The sequence below is a fragment of the Pan paniscus genome, chromosome 1, assembly GCF_029289425.2.
Source record: "Pan paniscus chromosome 1, NHGRI_mPanPan1-v2.0_pri, whole genome shotgun sequence".
NCBI lineage: Eukaryota > Metazoa > Chordata > Mammalia > Primates > Hominidae > Pan > Pan paniscus.
The window spans coordinates 193,053,393-193,069,041 of record NC_073249.2 but is presented as its reverse complement, the minus strand read 5'-3'; the positions used below and the strand labels follow the sequence as shown (position 1 = coordinate 193,069,041).

The 15,649-nt window shown below is 44.0% G+C and overlaps 1 protein-coding gene across 5 annotated transcripts in view; it reads right to left on the bottom strand.

Annotated features, from left to right (window-relative positions):
• The window catches only part of CSMD2 (CUB and Sushi multiple domains 2), a 643,453-nt gene that overhangs the window by 243,515 nt on the left and 384,289 nt on the right, over positions 1-15,649 (bottom strand). For all 5 annotated transcript variants that reach the window (XM_034960731.3, XM_055095664.2, XM_034960735.3 and 2 more), the window contains exon 13: positions 14,827-15,009. In XM_034960731.3, coding sequence (XP_034816622.3) covers positions 14,827-15,009 — 183 coding nt within the window. The remainder of the gene's footprint in view (positions 1-14,826; positions 15,010-15,649) is intronic.

Below are 15,649 nucleotides of genomic sequence, written 5' to 3'. Positions count from 1 at the left end.
TTTTGAAAATCACAAATTCTTTTGCTGTTACATCCTTGCTTGGGACTTCTTAAAGACTCCCTGCTGCACAGAAGATAAAGTCTAGACTCCTCATAGGGGCACAAAAGACTCTCAGTGACCTAAGGCCCTTGCCCATCTTTTTTATTTTTCCACTCTCCCCACCCTCCCCTATTGCACCCTACACTCCAGTCAGATTAAACTACTTGCAGCTCTCCAAATGTGCAAGGCTAATCCATGTTTGTATTTTTGCCCCAGTGATTTTCTTTTTCTAGAATGTTCGCTCCTCCCCCACTTATCCTTCCTAGCTGCAGTGATAGAGTCTGTATGACAGGCTCATTGCACTCAGGGACTCAGCCACTCTTGGCTGTAACTACACTAGCTTGAGGGCTGTGGAATAAAATCCTGCTGCCAGTAGACCCTGGGTGGCCAAGCATCTTCCAAACCAAATGCTCTCTCACTCCAGCTGTGTTGGCTTTGTTTCTATAATAGCAGCAATATAACACTACTAATAATAATTGTAACAAAAATAGGAAAATACTACAAAGAATTTGCTGCATGATTGGTACAACAATGAACTAGACATATACAGGTCTGCCCTCAGGGAGTTTATAGTTTAGTGAGGATGCCAGATAATCAACAAATAAAATAAGCATCACTTATTATGGTAGATCATACTAATTGTTCACAATCATTTGTTCTCTCCTTGCCCTTGCTATACATCTCTTGAGGTGGTGCTCTCTTCCCTATTCCCATTGACTTTGGGCTTAGTCTTGCAATTTACTTTAGCCCACGGAATTGTGAGTGGACATGACATAGGCATTTCCAAGCAGAGGCTTTAAATGTACTTGAGTAGTTTGGCTCTGTTCCCTGAAGCTTCTGCCTTCTGGCATGAGAACAACATGCTCTAGGCACAACATGGTCCTTCAGCCTGTGTCCCAGAACGAGATGTTATGTGGAGCCCAGGAGAGCCCTGCAGAGCTGCAGCTGACTTACAACCCTCTTGAGATATGAGTAATAAATAAATATTTATTGTTTCAAGTCATTGAGAGTTTCGGGCTGTTGATGCCACAGCAAAAGTTGACTAATACACTTATAAAAAAGGGTATGAAGGAAATAAAAAGTGACATCGCTCTTCTGGATAAGGTGGTTAGAGATGGTCTCTCTGGGAATGTGACAGTTAAGGAATGATGAGATGGAGCCAGTCTTGTGAGGGACACTCCAACATGGTGAACTGTAAGTGGAAAGGCATTGAGGTAGGCAAGAGTTTTGATGGAAGAGTGGCATGGGATGAGGGGGAGAGAGGTAGGAAGGGATTAATCATACAGAGCTTGAGTTTCTTTTCTTTTTTTTTCTTTTTTTTTTTTTTTGAGACAGAGTTTCTCTCTGTCACCCAGGCTAGAGTGCAGTGGCGCAATCTCTGCTCACTGCAAGCTCTGCCTCCCGGGTTCACGCCATTCTCCTGCCTCAGCCTCCTGAGTACCTGGGACTACAGGCGCCCGCCACCACGCCCGGCTAATTTTTTGTATTTTTAGTAGAGATGGGGTTTCACGGTGTTAGCCAGGATGGTCTCGATCTCCTGACCTCGTGATCCGCCTGCCTTGGCCTCCCAGAGTGCTGGGATTACAGGCATGAGCGACTGTGCCCAGCCCAGAGCTTGAGTTTCAAGTCAGTGACAAGTAAGAAAAAAAAGACAAACCACTATATATAGCCTCATAGACCTCTGACTCAGATCCCTCTTGGCATGGCATTCAAATCAATCACTGAGGCCCAATTCCTTTCTTGGCATGAGGTCTTTGGCATGTCAGGGTACCCACGTAACATATTGCCCAAACTGGTTTTGAGAATGAAAGATGGCACTATGGATAATTACCTAGAACAAAAGATGTAAACTGGGATTGTCCCAAGCAAATAGGGATATATTGTCACCCTACTCATGGTAGCAGCTATTCATGAAACTAGCTTTTGCTTCAAGTTCCTCATTCACAACTCAATCCCCTCTGGAACTGGAATCCTAAACTGAAGCTCATTGGTAGGGGTCTGATGATTGCTAAGTTCTTGCCCTCTATGGCTGGACCCTGTTACCTGTATCCCATAGAGGTTGGCTAGGTTCTTGGTATAAATTACATGACTGTTCATCAGCATAACCTTTGGAAATTACCCACTGCCTGGGATTACCCTGTGGCCATGACTGATTCCTGCCACACCTCTGGAATAATGCATTGCCCCCACCAAACCATTCCAGGTGCTTACCCCGGCCTTTAGGCCCTCTTCATTGAGATGTTTAGAGGTCTTTCCCAAGGCCAGGCTCTGCACTGGTATTTTCATGCATTCCTCAGTGGCTGGCTGAGGAACTCATATCCCCAGCTCACAGAAAAGATTCTGATACCTTACGGAACAAAGCACAAAAAAGGCCCCCTGCCCTGTGCTACTGGGAAGTAGCTGAGTCCACACTCTTGGGGCTCAGCTTTTACCTTGAAAACAAACCATAAGTTCTTTGGAAAATATACGTAGCCAGACCAAGCCACCATGCCAAAGTTGGAGCAAATATGAATCCTTCTAAAAATTGGGGGTTTGCATGTATTTTTCACTTATTAGCTGTACGCATTTGGGAGGGAGGAAGAGGGCAGGTACCTTACATCATTGAGTCTTTCCCCTCATATATAAAAATGGGATTAATAACTTCTAAATTACAGCTTTGTTGTGAAGACTCAACGCAATGAAGTTTGTGAAGGCATGGAACACAGCACTGTGCTGGGCTCAGGGAAGGTATACATTCAATTTTGGCTGAATTTGAAACAAGAGGGACATCCCCACTCTGCTGCTGATGGTGTCTCCACGCATGCTTCTGCTTGGTGTATCTCCTAGTCTTAATCAGCCTACTAAGGCAGCAAAAGTGGTGTCTCCCCACTTCTCCCTTACCACACCCTCAATCCAGCAAGACCCCAGGCCAAAAGGTTTGCTCTTTGATCCTCAGTCCCTCCTCTCCTCAAGGAATGAACAGGTAACTCCAAGTCCAGAAGATTCTGACAAAACTCCCCATTTGCAGGAATGACTGACTGCTCGACTGCCAACTGTGACCTGGTGAGGCACCTTCTGTGAGCAGATCTGTGGGCAGATAACCTTAGAAAGGAGAGGCACTGTCAGCTGCATGGGGGTACCTGGTACTGAACAGCCCTTCACTTGAGTGTTGGATATTCTGTCAGTCTTGAGTCTCACTGTGAGATTCTGAGGAACTGTGACATGTTGGGGAACAGATGGAAGTCCTGATGACCCAGTCTTTCCATGTCCCAAGCAAAGGCTACTCAAAAGTGCTTCTCTCCTGTGAGATCCCACAGCTGCCTGCACCCAGCCCCCAGGATCCTATGAGTGATACTCGTAGCGTCCTATTCTTCCTACATGGGCAGATCCCAGCTGGTCTCTATGTCCAGCTAAGGTTAGCTTCAGCTGTTCTTATTAATCTGGTCAGCCAGACACAGGTATTAGCTAGGAAAAAAGTATCTTGGCATGATGTAATCCAAGAGCTCAAGCCTTCCCATTAGCCCAGAGGAATTCAAGGAAGGGTGTGGATCACATCTTCAACAACTCAGGGGATGTTCTCAGGACTGTAGGCCCAGGTCCCTGGGTCTTTGAGGCACTCAGGGCCTGTCCTCTTCACTTGAGCCCCTGAGCTCTGTTAGAGAGCTCCATCATGCATTCTAAGCCTGTTCGTCAGAGCATCCTCACTCAAGGAGTATAGAACTGTCATGGTCCATTCATGCCTCAGATCACCACCCACTGAAGACTGGAAAACAATACATGCTGGTTGTTCTCCATGAACACAAGGAAGTACATTTGGATTTTCTTCTAGGGGAAACACGATAATCCAAGGGAGTTTACAGGTAGCCTGGGAGAGCTCCCTGCAAGACCATGGGGGAGTCTGATCTAAGTCCCAGAGCAAGATGAGAGTTGATCAGGTAGCCTAGGGCCAGGAGCCTTTTCTCTGAACCCACCTCCCCTGAGTCCCCCAAAAGATTGCTCTTGTACATAAGGCCTAGAGGAAGGGCCAATCAACACAAGAGCGGGTAACCCAAGGCCCTCTTAGAAAGCCAAGCCCTAGAAAAGGTATGTAGTGCCTTCCCCGAGGACCACAGAGTCTGAGGACACTCACATCACTGAGGGCTGATAGTAATGCACATATGTTCAAGTAAGATGACAAATACACCAAGAGGCTCAAAGAACAGGGTTGGGGTATTGATAGAACTTCAAGCTCCAGCTTTTGAGCCAGCAGCTGTGAAAACAGACCCTGGCTGGGGAAACTCTGTTGGCCTCCACAGCTCTCTGAGTCAGGCATGGCAGAGCACAGTGGAGAATGCATACACACAACTTTGGATATTTTACAGAGAAAACAGAGCCTGTTGGCTTGATCCCAAAGGTGAAAGCTGAAATGAGAATGACAGAGATACCTCATTCCCCTACAAGTAGAGGTCACAGCCCAGGATTAGACTCCTAAAGCTTGACCAGTTTTCCCAGTTCCTCTTCCACGCAGGTAGCTGTGGTCCTAATATACCTTGGACCAGGACTCTTAGCTGGAATAAGGCCTTTGAACTGGGCCTTGGATTAAACTGTGTTCACAGTTTGGTTTTGGACAGATTCCTGGGTTGGATTGGACTGAAATTTTTGCCTGTGCTACAATCTTCCAAGAAGACTTCTGAAAATCTGCCAGTTGGAATGAATTTTTCTTCCTCTACATTCTGGTAGCACTTTGTGACCACATCTATGATTGCAATAATTCAGAGACTGCTTTAAAATAAAAGCACACGCTTATCTTACTCACTAGACTACGAGCTCTTGGAGGGCAAGAACCATGTTTGAATCATCTTCATCACTTGCCCGGTGCTGAGTGTAATGGCCAGTACATAGTACCCACTCCCTTCCACATTTTGCTGCATTTAAATTAAATGAAAAACATCAAGTTGTAATGTGGGAGTACTGGACCATGCATCTCATTCCTTGATGGGATACCAACATGGAGGTCAACATCCCACGGAACCTGGGAGACTACAATCATCCTAATAACTGAGTTATGGCAGCTCAGCCTGGCCAACTTAATAGCAACAGCATATGAACACAACATATCACCACATGTATCACAACCCCATGTATCTTGGCATGACACAAGTATTAGCTAGGAAAAAAGTCTGTTGGCATGATGTAATCCAAGAGCTCAAGCCTTCCCATTAGCCCAGAGGAATTCAAGAAAGGAATTCAAGAGACAAATTCAAGGGACCAAACCTCACAGAACTGACACAAAACTTTCCCCAAGCCACTGGCATACAGTATGTGTTCCATACTAGTTGTTCAGAAATATGACCTAATGTCTAGATCATCTAGGAGTTTTTTAGAACTACAATTCCTAGGCCCCATTTTGGACCTACTGAATTGGAATTTTGGGGGACAAGGCCAAGAATTTTGTATTTTAAAAGGCCTATGAGTGATTCTAATGGTTAGCTGGGTTTGGGTCTACTTTAGACCAGGCAGGGCCACCAAAGACACTTCCTTCTCCTATAAAGTACCTGACTGTTTAGACATAAAGGAAACAAGTGATGTATGTGACTCACACTGGCCTGGCAGGGAAAGTGTTGACTACTTCCTTGGACATCCTGATAGGAAATGCTGGGAGCCTCCTTCGTGAGCCATCCCTTCAGTCTGCCTGATTTCACCCTGGCCAGGTACACTGAAGAGCTGGATCCCACAGGCTTGGTTCTTACAGCCAGATTCTAAGCCAAGCCCAGCTAAGCATGATGGTACATTGGGAAGTTCTAGTCCTACAAACTGTTGGGGTGAGATGTGTGTGGCTGCACAGAGCCAGTAACTGGTGGGCTTGTGAGAAGCCCAGCATACCTACAGGCCCACTCAGTTTTAGGATCTCCCTCTCCTGCTAACCCTTCTTCAATATGTATGCCCCAGTCCAAGGACTGGGCTTCTATTCTGGTTCATGGTTTCCTCTCTAGTCTCTGCTGTGAGACTGAAGTCTCTTTTTGGAGACTGAAGCCTCTGGCTGGGTCAAAGATATACTCTGCCGGGATACACCATATTCCCTTGGGTGAGGACATGAGTCAATCCAGAATCTTCCTTCCCCCATAAAGTATCTGCCTATTTGAAAACAAAGGTAACAGGCAATGATATAACCCATAGTGGCCTGGTAGGACAAGAATTGACTCCACCTCCTTGTACATTCTGAGAGGCAACACCAGCAGCCTCCTTTGTGACCCATTCCTTCATCCAGGGTCAGCTCTTTCAGCCCTGGACTCCCTCAACTCTGGCATACACTTCTCAGGCTGCCCCATGGCCCTGGGACGCTTCATAGCTATGACTAGTGCCCATTCTCCAGTACAGTAGCAGATACAGACCCTCCCCCATCCTGCTACCACCCCTGACTTTCCACTCAAGGCGACGTCCCCTTCAGATCACTGGGAGAATTCTGCAGAGCGGGCACCCCCTGCTCTGCCTGCCACTAGCAAAGGGAAACCACAGGTCTTCAGTGTTCAGGTTCTTGAGGACTGGATAACAGAGGGAGGGAGCCCTGGGACTCCCTAAGTTCCCTGTTTATTTTCTGGGGCCATCTGTAGGTCAACAAAACCTTGAAAGAAGTCTAGAGAAATGAGGGGAATGTTACATTAAGCAGAGGAAGCTCACACTGATCACGGTCCCTGGCCTAATCACAAACAGTTCCCAGGAATATTATCCCTCATGCTGAGGCTGATGCATTTAAATCTTTGCTGATCCCAACTCTGGCTCTGATCATTTGAAAAAGGCAATTTCCAAGGACTCTAGCTATTGTGATCATATTTTCTGGGCCAAGGGAAATGATGTTTGAAATTGCATTTGTCCTGGAAAATCTGGGATTGTATGTTTACAGGGAACACTAGGTTTCAGCCATAGAGGGGAGGGAAAATAGAGCATGCTTCACCTGTGCATGTGGCATTGAGGTCAGGGTGGGAGGAGAAATGAAAAAAGTACCTGCCTATTTAAGAATAAAGGTGACAAGCAATGTATGCGAAGCAATGCATGTGACCTATATGAAGAAAACCATGGAGCTGTTATATTTAGAAAGACGGAAGTAGGCGAACAAAAACTTGTGTCTGGATATGAGGGCTGTGTATTATAAAAATGCCTATTTTCTTCAAGTTAATTTATATTTTAACAGGAGTGCACATACAAAATCCCAATAGGATGTTTTTTTCACTCTGACAAAATGATTCTAAAATTAATCTTGAACAACAAACAGATGAGAATAACAATGAATATTCTGAAAGAGAAAATAATTAAGGGAGGAAGGAGTTGTTTCTAGCTCTGCCAGATATTAGAACACATTATAAAACAACAATTAAAATTATTCAATACCAGTGCTAAGATAGAAATAGAGCAGCAGAACAAAGTGGTGACTCAAGAAATAGACTTAACTACATTTGAGGATTCAGTATGTAATAAAACAATTCATTTCCCTCAAATCAAAAGGGAAATGAATTACTTAATAAATTGTGTTGGAAAACTGCATAATAGTTAGGACAATATTATACATTCATCTAAGTAAACTCCAGATGGATTAACAAATTATATTTTGAAAAATCAAATTACTGACAAATAACCAAAAATAGAACGAACTGTTTCTCAGATCCATGGCAGAATAACTTTGTCAGCTTTGAAAATAAATCACAAATACTGAGAGATTTGTTTATATAGAAATGTAAGACAACTATACAATGAAAAATAGAAAACAAATAGGGAAAATGAGATTGGGAAAATACATATATCAAATACCACAAAGAATTTCTATACACAATGTAGAAAGAATGCCTTCAAATTGGGAAGGAATACCAACACCCCAGTAGCCACATGTCAGTACCAGTAGTCACTATACAGGGATTGGAAACAGCAAATGCCCCATGTCCCTCCTAGACAGGGCTGGAACCAGGTCGGCTGAAGAAAGGCCAAGACTGAAGTCTCTATCCAGTGCCCTGCGATGGCAATCTTGGCAGTCCTCCAGACACCTCTTTTATACCTCTTACCCCAACAGGGACATGTCTCTGGCCCATGGCTACCCAGCAGTCTGTCTCCAGACTGTGCTCCCATAAACCCACCTCCCTTCTTCATTCATATCCATTAGGCAACAGCCAACCCCTATAGGAACCATTACAAACCCAAGTACCCAGTCCTGCAGTGTGGGCGCGCGTGTGTGTGTGGGTGTTTATGTGTGCGTCAATGTATCTATGGAACATGTCCCTTTTGCATAGGCCCAAACCCAGTGGCTTCTCCCAGAACCCACTGCTGCCTCTTGGATGTCTCCTTTTCCAGCAGGGCCTCTCATCTTTCGGGCCCAACCATTCTAACAGAGAAGATGTCAAGTCTATGCCCCGTGAGAAGAGGGGCTGTTGCTCTTCTATTCAGCACCCACTATGATGCCCGCCACATTGCAGGCACTCAATAAATATGTGTTAAATAAAAGAATGAACCCAATATTCATGGCATCAATGTTTTCTCATTGAAAAACTAAATTATAAGCCACAAGGGCCCACTTCATTTATATAATGGTGTCTATCTCCACATGAGAATAGCTCCTTGAGGACATGGACCGTGCCCAATTCATCTCTGAATTCGCGGCACTTAACATTGGGCACTTCACAGTAGTCAACAAAGGTGTGCTACAGAAATAGAGTCAACTTATAGCTATTAAATTAGCAACTTTTAAATGGCCACACAAATACTTGAAGTTTAGTGAAGCTAACAAAGTTTACAAGCAATATATATGTGACCTAAACGAAGAAAACCACAAAGTTGTTATCTTTAGAAAAGTGAAAGTAGATAAACATGAAAGAGAGGCATGCCATGTTTCTGGATGGAAAGACCACACGTTTTGAGTCTTGTTCTTAATCTTATAGCTTTTGCTACTGGCATTATGAACCGACACCATATTTTGGGGAAACCAGGCAACAGTATGCATCAAGAGTCATAAAAATACTCATGTCCTGATCGGATAATGTCAATTCTAGAAATTTATTCTAAGGAAATAATTCAAGAGAAGAAAAAGCCATAGGCTGAAGATGCTCATTATAGCCTTATATAAAATAATTAAATATAATTGGTTGAATAAGTCATGGTTTATTCACTTGACAGAAGAACCCACAGATTTTTAAGAATGTTAACTATGTAGCAACATGGTAAGATTCACAGCAGAATATGGGCTTTAAAACATAGAATGCAAAATGGCATGCTCACTCTGATGAAGACCACATAACATATGTGTATAGATGGGTAAGAATAAAAAAAGACTGGTCGAATTTGAAATCAGTTTAATGGACACAGGAAGGGGAATATCATACTCTGGGGACTGTGGTGGGGAGGGGGGAGGGGGGAGGGATAGCATTGGGAGATATACCTAATGCTAGATGACGAGTTAGTGGGTGCAGCGCACCAGCATGGCACATGTATACATATGTAACTAACCTGCACAATGTGCACATGTACCCTAAAACTTAAAGTATAATAAAGAAAAAAAAAGAAAAAAAAAAAGAATAAATAATTTGAGATGAAAAAACAAAACAAAACAAAACAAAAAAGAAATCAGTTTGGTTTAAGGGAGAGAGAATATGAATATTTTCTTTATTTAAACTTTTCGATTTATTTAAACCATTAAATTAGCTTAAACTTGAAAAATATGAGAGCATACCAAAAGTCTCTGTCAAGTATTGGCCCTTGAGCTCCAGATACGTCTAGAGATACAGTTACAGCACATTATATAGGGCATGACACCATGAGATTGTCCCTTTAACCTGAGCAGGATCATCCCCAAAGGCCCTTCAGTTTAGAATTTGACCAGGAACAGCCATACCCTCTTATGCAGCTAACTTTGTACATAGCAGGTACTCAATAAATCAAGATGGATAAATAAATGAACGGGTAGAAGGAACAGAGAAAATGTAAAGATTAGGAAGAGGTTTCAACGCCAGTATATTGTATGGTGGGGGTATACAATATTGATAGATTTCCAATAAGGGTCACAAATCTATCTTTCTTGGATTTGTCTAACTCTTGTCAACCTTTGTTACTTCATAAAGGTAACCCGGCCAGCAGTTTGCTTCTGTACTCTGGCCTGGTATTTTTATCCTAAGGCTTCCTTGTCCTTACATTTGCAGATGATCCCTAAACTTCTAGAAATCTAGTGCAATGGAGACAGGGCAAGACTTGCAGCAAGAACCTGGGTGCAAATTGCTGCTCTGTTAATTAACAGCTCAAATTCCAGCCTATTATTTAGTGGTTCTACGACCATCATGTTAGTTATATTTCTTTGAACCTTGTTTTAATCTATAAATTGAGAGAATAAATACCCCATAACACAGTAGGGAGGACTCATATATTCCCAATAATGTAGAACATTTAATAAAATTGGCATTCTCCTCTAACCCATGCCTTCCCACTGTCATAATGCTACAGACTTTAATCATAGCCTCACTTAAAACACAAATCCATAGGATTCTTCATATTTGGAATTTGACAAAACTAAGTTATCCTAGACTAGTCGTTCTTAATCTGTGATTTTTTTCCCCCAGGGAATATTTGGCAATGTCTAGAGATATTTTTGGCTGTCACAGCTGGTGTGTGGGGCGGGTGCTACTGGTAGATGACAGAGATGTGTTAAATATCCTATAATACACAATACTGCCCCACACAAAAAGAATTATCTAGGCCAAAATATCAATAGTGCTAAGTTTGAGAAACTCTACTCTGGAGTAATGGTCCATGGGAGAGACCAGATTCTTGCAGATCCCATTACCCAATTCATCCCAGAATGTGTGCGTGCGTGTGTGTGTGTGTGTGTCACCAGAACAGAAGGTGGGAGAAGTAAGGAGGAAGTCAGAGTAAAGGACAGGAAGATACTAGCAGAGGGCCATTTCCCACAGCATCTCTGTTTAAAAAATCCTACTTTCCCTTCCAACTCTCCAAAAGCCCAGCTCAAGTCTTGTATCTTCTGGGACATTTTCCCTGAGCACCCAAGGATCCAATTTTCCCTCCCTTGACCTCTCAAGATTAGATTGCTGATTTGTAACTTAAATCGTATACATCCAAGAAGTTCCTGCCTTCACATTTCACACATATACTATACACATTAAGAACTGAGCAATTAGGATTCACATCTTCTTAAGGTGGTTTACAAAATGGCAAAGGAAAGTGTGCATTCATGCATTCTTGGCATATCTCTGGTGAAGGCTGTTTTGAAGCTTCTTTTGAAAGTGGCTGCTAATGGATTGATAATTGGTTTCCTGGCTTCCTTAAGAAGTGTGAAGCATTCTGCCAGCCTGTCGTCAAAGCATCAAGTATTGTGCAAACCACCATCAGAGTTATTTGTATCTTCCTTGCCATTGTATCTCTTGTGGTGGAAGAATAGCTGGACAAGATTGTATGGGAAATGCTCGCTATTCTTTTGTAAGGAAGGAAGTAAAATGGCAAAGCTTCTGGAAGGTAAAGAATATATGCAGCCTGGCCAAAGCTTTCCCACCATGACAGCCAGGATGAGCAATTTCCTAGGCAGAGACTGAACAACTCTGAATCCAATGCATGGCGCTCAGCACAGGGAAGACAGGCAGTCAATAGCTTGAATGGATGGAAAGTGGTATTACTTCCCATTGATTTTCAGCAGGGGTCCTGGGAGATGTGAATTAACTGAGGACCAGAGAGTAAGAGCAAAGAAGCTAGCTCCACCTTTTCTTTCAAAACGTTTTTCACTGTGAGATAAATCATCTTCTTAAAAACCTAAATTAAAAAAAAGACTATCTATTGAGCATCTACTACTGTGAGGGCAGCTCAAAAGCCAACAAAATGATTCTGAAGTCTCTGCTTGCTACAGAAAATGTTTTGGAACATGAAGGAAGAGTGTATTTGTGTATTCTTGGCAGGGTAATTCCCTAGTAAAGAGTTGTTTTGAAGAAAATGTTTCAAGAGAAGAACAATACAATACTTTGCACCTCTTCAGACAACTTCTCAAAGAAATTTGAGCCATTGAAATAATATCCCCAATCCCCTTATAGCTCTCAATAAGGAAAGGGCAATGTTATTTGCCAAGTATTGTATTAATATTTATTGTGACTAATGTATTGGAAAATTTAGGGCACTTATGCTGACTTTTGCTAGAGGAGCTTTTGTATGTACATTTATGAGCGCTTTGTAAAACACAGAGACCAACCTTATATTTTATATTTTTATAGATGTTTATAGGTATTGTCCCTTTTCTATTGATAACATTATATTTGATCTAGAGTTAAGAGCAGAACTCCAAAGTTTAACATTGTCTCTCAATCAAAGTATGACCTGCTCTGTAATGATCCACTTTCAAAGTAGCTTCCAGGTATTTATTGTGGGAAATGTGAGGACTATTCATGTCATAGTCATCTTTTTCTATAAATATGATCATAGAGGCTTAGAATATTTGGAGCCACAATGGAGTGCTACCCTATTGGATAGGTCAGTACATGAAAATCCAGAGAGAAGATGCTTGGCTTTAGCCACAAAGCTGAGCTAGAACTAAGAACCTGGTCTTCAGATTTTGAAACCAAAGTCATCTCAGTGTACCAGGCCTTTCTTATCACCATACTTTCTTATCACCAATTGGACTATGAGCTCCCTGAGGGCAATGCCCAGGACCTATAAAAGCATCAGCTTACCTGCTGGGTACTCAGTAGGGAGTGGGCAGATGGAAGTCCCTCACTTTGTTGAAATGCAAGGGTGACCTGGCTATATGCTGCAAAGGCATGGGGCCGGTTGGCTCCCTCCAGCTTCCTCCATGGAAGCCAGCATCCCTGAGATTCAAGCTGTGTCCTCTTACTCTCCAATGTCCAGACACATTTGAGTGATGGAAGGGCCTGGGGATGTCATCCTGCTCTATCCCAGAATTGTCTAGAAGAAGAAATGCCATGTCAGCTCCCCAGAGTACCTGCTTAGCTTTCATCCATAAGCCTCAGACCCCTCATCCTTGTTTCAAACCACAGGGAGCACTGACACATACTTGTTGGGACAGACCTATCTTCTTTCCTTCTCAGCTGTTTGCAAGCAGTGCCCAGCTCACTGGAGGCTGCCGGCCCTGCTTGTGGACACCAAGGGCCTGCTGGGCAGCACTTCAAGGTCTTCTGCTCTTGGTGAAGGTTTTACAGGGATGTTATAAACCTGCTCCTAAGAGCCAAAGGGCCAAGTAAACTCTTGGAGGGGTCAAGCAACAGTCCCTCAGCTGGCATTCTGCTACCTGCCTCTTTCAGCTTGGGGGACAGTGAATCTTATCCTGGTCCTAAGAGGCTGGCTGGTTTTGCTTCCCATGTGAATCCTCCCAGCTCTTTGTCGCAGAAGCTAGACACTCCTCCATTTCTCCCTGCCTTGTTTTATCTAGATGGATTTCAGAGATTAAGCCCCCATGGCACCTGGGGCTCCCACTGTGTGTACCTTTATCTTCTCAGGCCCTGCTTCTGCAGAGCCCTGCCCCGTGCACCTGTCCCTGGGCTTGGTCTCTGCAATGGGCAAAGCCTTTGTGTTTGCCTGCCCCGAGCTGCTCCCTGCTCCTCCAGGTCCTTGTGGCTCCCAGCATGCTACGTGGCTAATGCTGTTGGGCTCTATATTCTAACCACAGTGGGGAGCAGGGATGGGCAGATATCATGCAATTTATTTTTTTTCAATAAGGGTGAGTTGTTCAATGTGTATTTAAGGGTGACTTGATCTTTAAACCTCTCAAGACTTTTTACATAAATAAACTCAAAAGTCATCAAAACGCTTTGTTGGACAAAGTGATTTTTTTTTTCATTTAAAAAGTATCATCACCATGGTACATCCCAACTCATCGACTCATACACCAAACTCTCAGTCATCACAGAGACCCTGACAGTCTCCCAGGCTATTCCTCTCCCAGCCCTGAGGGATCACCGATCTCTAGTGTGCAGAACTCGAGGCCCCAAGTAACCCACTGAGCCGGGTGAAGGATCTGAGGGTCAGGATGCCTGCCTTTCCCTGAGAGAAGCACATGGAAAGAGATGGAGAAGGTGGAGTGACAAGGGATGGGAGAAGACGTAACAGCCCAGAGAAGCTGGAAATTTTGATTTCCCACAGAGACCATGTCTGGGCCTCCCTTGGCTACACACAGCCCCTCATCCTTGCCAATCCCAACGCGACTGAAGATTTAAGATATCATTTGTGCTGCAAAGTATGGTCAGGTCATCCAAGAGGAAGGAAGAAGGGCTTCTTTGTTATCTCCACAGAACAGAGCACTCAACTCCAACCCCTTCCCCAAAAGATCAACAGTCCAAAGATAGCTTGATCCCTTTTCCCTCCCTAAATCCAATATGAGACAAAGCAATTTTAGGAAACTGTTTATATCCTGGCAAGGCCAGTTTCCCACAGTTACTGGAGGCTGGTGGTGTCTACAGTCTTACAAACTTGACAGTCCCTTCCACCCTGCTGGATTAGATGGTGTCAGGGGTGGCAATGATGGTGAGCAGGCAATGTCTGGGTCTGAGCCTGGTGGGCTTTGTCCCAGTGGTGTCTCCTTGCTCTTAAGGATCACCAAGAAGGGTAAGATGGTGTTGAAGAGCATCCCCAAATGTCAGGAGCACTTGTTCTCAGTGCTACAGTCGACATTCCTGCCAGAAATAAGGACCCCACCAGCAACGTTCCGAGGAGTAGAATAAACCAACCAGAGTGCAGCTGTTGTTACAACCTGCAAGGTTCCCAGGGACGGGGCCCCTGGATTAGCTAGGAAACGGGCCCCTGCCTCTCAGTGAAGACCCTGGCGTGGCCTCCTCCCTGCTCACTTACACACGCAGCCTGGCTTCTTAGCCGACCATTGGTTATTCTTTTGGCATGTGATTGCCTTCTGTCCCACCAGCTCAAAGGCGGGCTGGCACTCAAACTTGAGTGTGTCACCGTGGCGAAACCGGGAGCCTTCCCTCCGGCCATATGCAGGTATGCCAGGGTCACCGCAACTGCCCTGCTCGATCTCTGAAAGACAGGAGGATGAGAAAACAGAGACAAAAGGTGACTTTATACCTCTTTTGGAGCTGAAGGTCCACATGACAAGCTCTACTGCTCTTCTGCCATAAGTCAGTGCTCAGAGTGACACAGGTAGGATTCAACGTTCTTATAAGGAATGAGGTTTGTGAGAAATCCTGCAATGTCCTGTTTCATCGCAGCATCCTAGGATGAATGGGCTTCCAGCTATCAAGTGCCTGAGACTCTGTGTCCACATAAAGTGTTCTAGATGCTTGGATGTTTTGACCCCTTACCCCTCCCTAAATCCAATATGAGATGAAGCAATTTTAGGGAGAAGGTGGGTCTACATTCTTCACAGGTTACCTGTCCCAGGAGCAACAAGTTCCACAGCATTAGAAGTCTTTGGAGACTTCCTCACTGAACCTGACCTTGCATCTGAACTGCTAATGTCACATGACAGATCTCAAGTACAGTCCATTTCTGAGCAGCAAAGGCAAGTCAAGATGACACAGCAGTTGAGGCTTTGCTCCCTGTCTTTTTCCCAAACCAGAGATTAATTGAGAATAAATGTTCACTGCCTGCTGATGTGGAAGAACCTTCATGGAGATGTTTCCTTAATTCAATTTGCAATGGTAGCAGGTAAAATGAA